The 2,756-nt window shown below is 42.1% G+C and overlaps 1 protein-coding gene across 1 annotated transcript in view; it reads left to right on the top strand.

The window, feature by feature from the left end:
* Nucleotides 1-2,756, top strand: part of LOC103194374 (carboxyl-terminal PDZ ligand of neuronal nitric oxide synthase protein) — a 560,749-nt gene that overhangs the window by 495,501 nt on the left and 62,492 nt on the right. The window contains exon 6 of the mRNA XM_007937765.2: nucleotides 2,116-2,257. Coding sequence (XP_007935956.2) covers nucleotides 2,116-2,257 — 142 coding nt within the window. The remainder of the gene's footprint in view (nucleotides 1-2,115; nucleotides 2,258-2,756) is intronic.

Below are 2,756 nucleotides of genomic sequence, written 5' to 3'. Positions count from 1 at the left end.
AAAGTATATGTGAACTGCTGTATGAAAAGTGAATTTACTCTGTAAATCTTCACCCAAATCCTAATAAAAAAAAAAAAAAAGAACATCTCTGGAGTTAACATTATGGGCTAAGACAGGGTTGGACTATAAGAAATACCTTCTAGGAAGTACTTGGATTTGAGGAATATCGGGAGGAGTAGAAGTAGACTGAGATGTGAAATAGGCATGTGGATGATGATTGGCCAAGATGACTTTCCAGATTAACATGGATGCTCTTGCCTGAAATGAAAGGCGGGGACATAGAAATGACCCCACTCTTGACAAAATAGCAATGGTAGCATTTTGAAAGTTATATCTAGCAGAGAGTGGATTAGAGCAGTAGCTCCATATATGGGATTCTGAAGTCCCTGGGGATGGGGTTTATGAGGATAGAAATGAGGAAATATGAGTTAATTTCAATATTATGCAAAGCATAAGTGAATCATACATCTACTCTCAACAAGGCCTTGTAGGCTTAACAAACCATTGGATTCTTTTCCTTTGTCTGTAATTGCAGTATTGTAAAACTAGCTATCTCATGCTGATGAGAAGCTCTGCTTGACTGCTGATGTTACCATAGGGATTCTGAATGTAATTGGTAGACTCTATGGTGTCACCAACTGGTCACAGCTGACTTGGAGTCAGATCATCCAAAATGTAATTAATTTTAGACTCAGGTATAGGGTGAAAGCACAGTTAAGTAGACTGGAGTCCATGGTGGAATGAGGAGCTCTGATAGTGCAGTAGTTAAAGCATTTGACTACTAACCAAAAGGTTAGTGGTTTGGACATGCCACCCACTCCATGGGAAAAAGATGAGGTAGCCTGCTTACATAAAGATTTATAGCCTTGGACACCCTATGAGCAGTTCATTCTGTCCTATAGGGTTACTATGAGTCAGAATCAACTTGATGGTAGTGGTGTGGTGGGGTGTTTGGGAGCCACTGGGATAGAAGAAGCAGTGTTCTGGGCTTTCTGAACCCAAGCTCTTAAATTCTCTATATTTCACACTTAATTCAAGGATTTTCCATCCTTGAAATAAAATGAAAGCTAGATGATCATTAAATATAGTCAACTGAAACCATGCCCTGAATAATTTCTATGTGGTTCTTCCTTACAGTTTCCTAAGGTTGCCTTAGACTCTCTGTGGGAGCAGGGCTTCTTTGTTTTCCCTCCTCCTCTCTTAGTGAAATAATAGAATATTGAGAACTAAAGTTGAGCTGTAGTACCTGGGTGGTAAAAATGGCTAGTGTACTCAGCTGCTAACCAAAAGGTTAGAAGTTTGAGTTCACCCAGAGGCACCTTGGAAGAAAGTCCTGCTGATCTACTTACAAAAACCCTATGGTCTATTTTGATGCACACTGGGTCACCATGAGTTAGAACTCATGGCAACTGAAATTGGAGGGTCAAGCTCTCTTCTTGGCCTGTAAAAGAAATAGGTTAAATAGAAAGGTTAAAAGAAAGGGCATAACTATAGAGCAGAGCCAAGTGAGCACTGTCTTTAGAGTGAGTCTGGGAAAAACTCACCTTAAATTTAGCTCTCTGCCAGTGGTGTTCCTATAGATTTGGACACTGGACTTCAGTTGGCTCTGCTGTTTAGGCTAGGCTTTTAAATCCCATATCACCACCACTTTTGAGCTGCAGGAGCTCCAGAGAAACCCAAAGTTTGCAACACACAGTATATTAAAAAAAAAAAAAAAAATGATGGCTAAGTTCCCTTTAGTTTGATGAGCCAGCTGAACACTTCATAATGGTTGGCAAAGGATTCTGAAGCGTATCCACTACTTTGCATAAACTTGGGAGGAGGAATTGAGCCCAAGGCAAGAATTGGTATATTTGCTATCTGTCCTTTCAGTTGACTGTTTCAGAGATGTGGTGACAGTGTTTATTTTCTGGATTATTTCAGAAAGGGAAAATGTCTTCACTCTGTGAATGTATGCACATGGGAACAACCTTAGTTCTTGCCATCTCCTTCCTTGCTGGCTTTATGGGTCTCTACTGCATGCCCCTTGCACATCCCCTCTTATCCCAGCCCTTCTTATGTCTTTGCAGGGATTCTGCATGGCCTTCATTCATTCTTTTCCTTTCTCCTTTCCAGAGCCAAGCTATGCGAATTGTCCGTACAGTGGGTCAGGCCTTTGAGGTCTGCCACAAGCTGAGTCTGCAGCACACACAACAGAATGCCGATGGACAGGAAGACGGGGAGAGTGAGAGGAACAGCAACAGTTCAGGGGATCCAGGTAGGTGTTGTTGCTGCCGTGGATGGAGTCAGGTAGACACATTGTGGTCAGAGGATCATTCCAGCTAGCCTCATGCAGTTAATTCATTTAAACATTTTATTTTTTCTATTCTCTTCTAGATTACAAATTTTATTTCAGGATTGTGTGTTACTTTTATATCAGAAAATGTTGTTGTTGTTGTTGTTAAGTGCCGTCGAGTCGTTTCTGACTCATAGCGACCCCATGCACAGCAGAACAAAACACAGCTCTATCCCGCACCAGCCCCACAATCCCTGCTATACTTGAGCTCATCATTGCAGCCACCGTATCAATCCATCTCGTTGAAGGCCTCCCCCACTTTCGTCAACCCTCCACCCTACCAAGCATGACATCCTTCTCCAGGGAATGGTCCCTTCTTACAACATGACCAAAATAGGTGAGACGAAGTCTGGCCATTCTTGCTTCCAAGGAGCATTCTGGCTGCACTTCCTCCAGGACAGATCTGTTAGATCTCTTAGCA

The sequence above is a fragment of the Orycteropus afer genome, unplaced genomic scaffold (genome assembly GCF_000298275.1).
Source record: "Orycteropus afer afer isolate SDZICR_OR568_19922 unplaced genomic scaffold, OryAfe1.0 scaffold00044, whole genome shotgun sequence".
NCBI lineage: Eukaryota > Metazoa > Chordata > Mammalia > Tubulidentata > Orycteropodidae > Orycteropus > Orycteropus afer.
The sequence above is the reverse complement of the archived record's forward strand: the minus strand, read 5'-3'. Positions and strand labels throughout refer to the sequence as shown.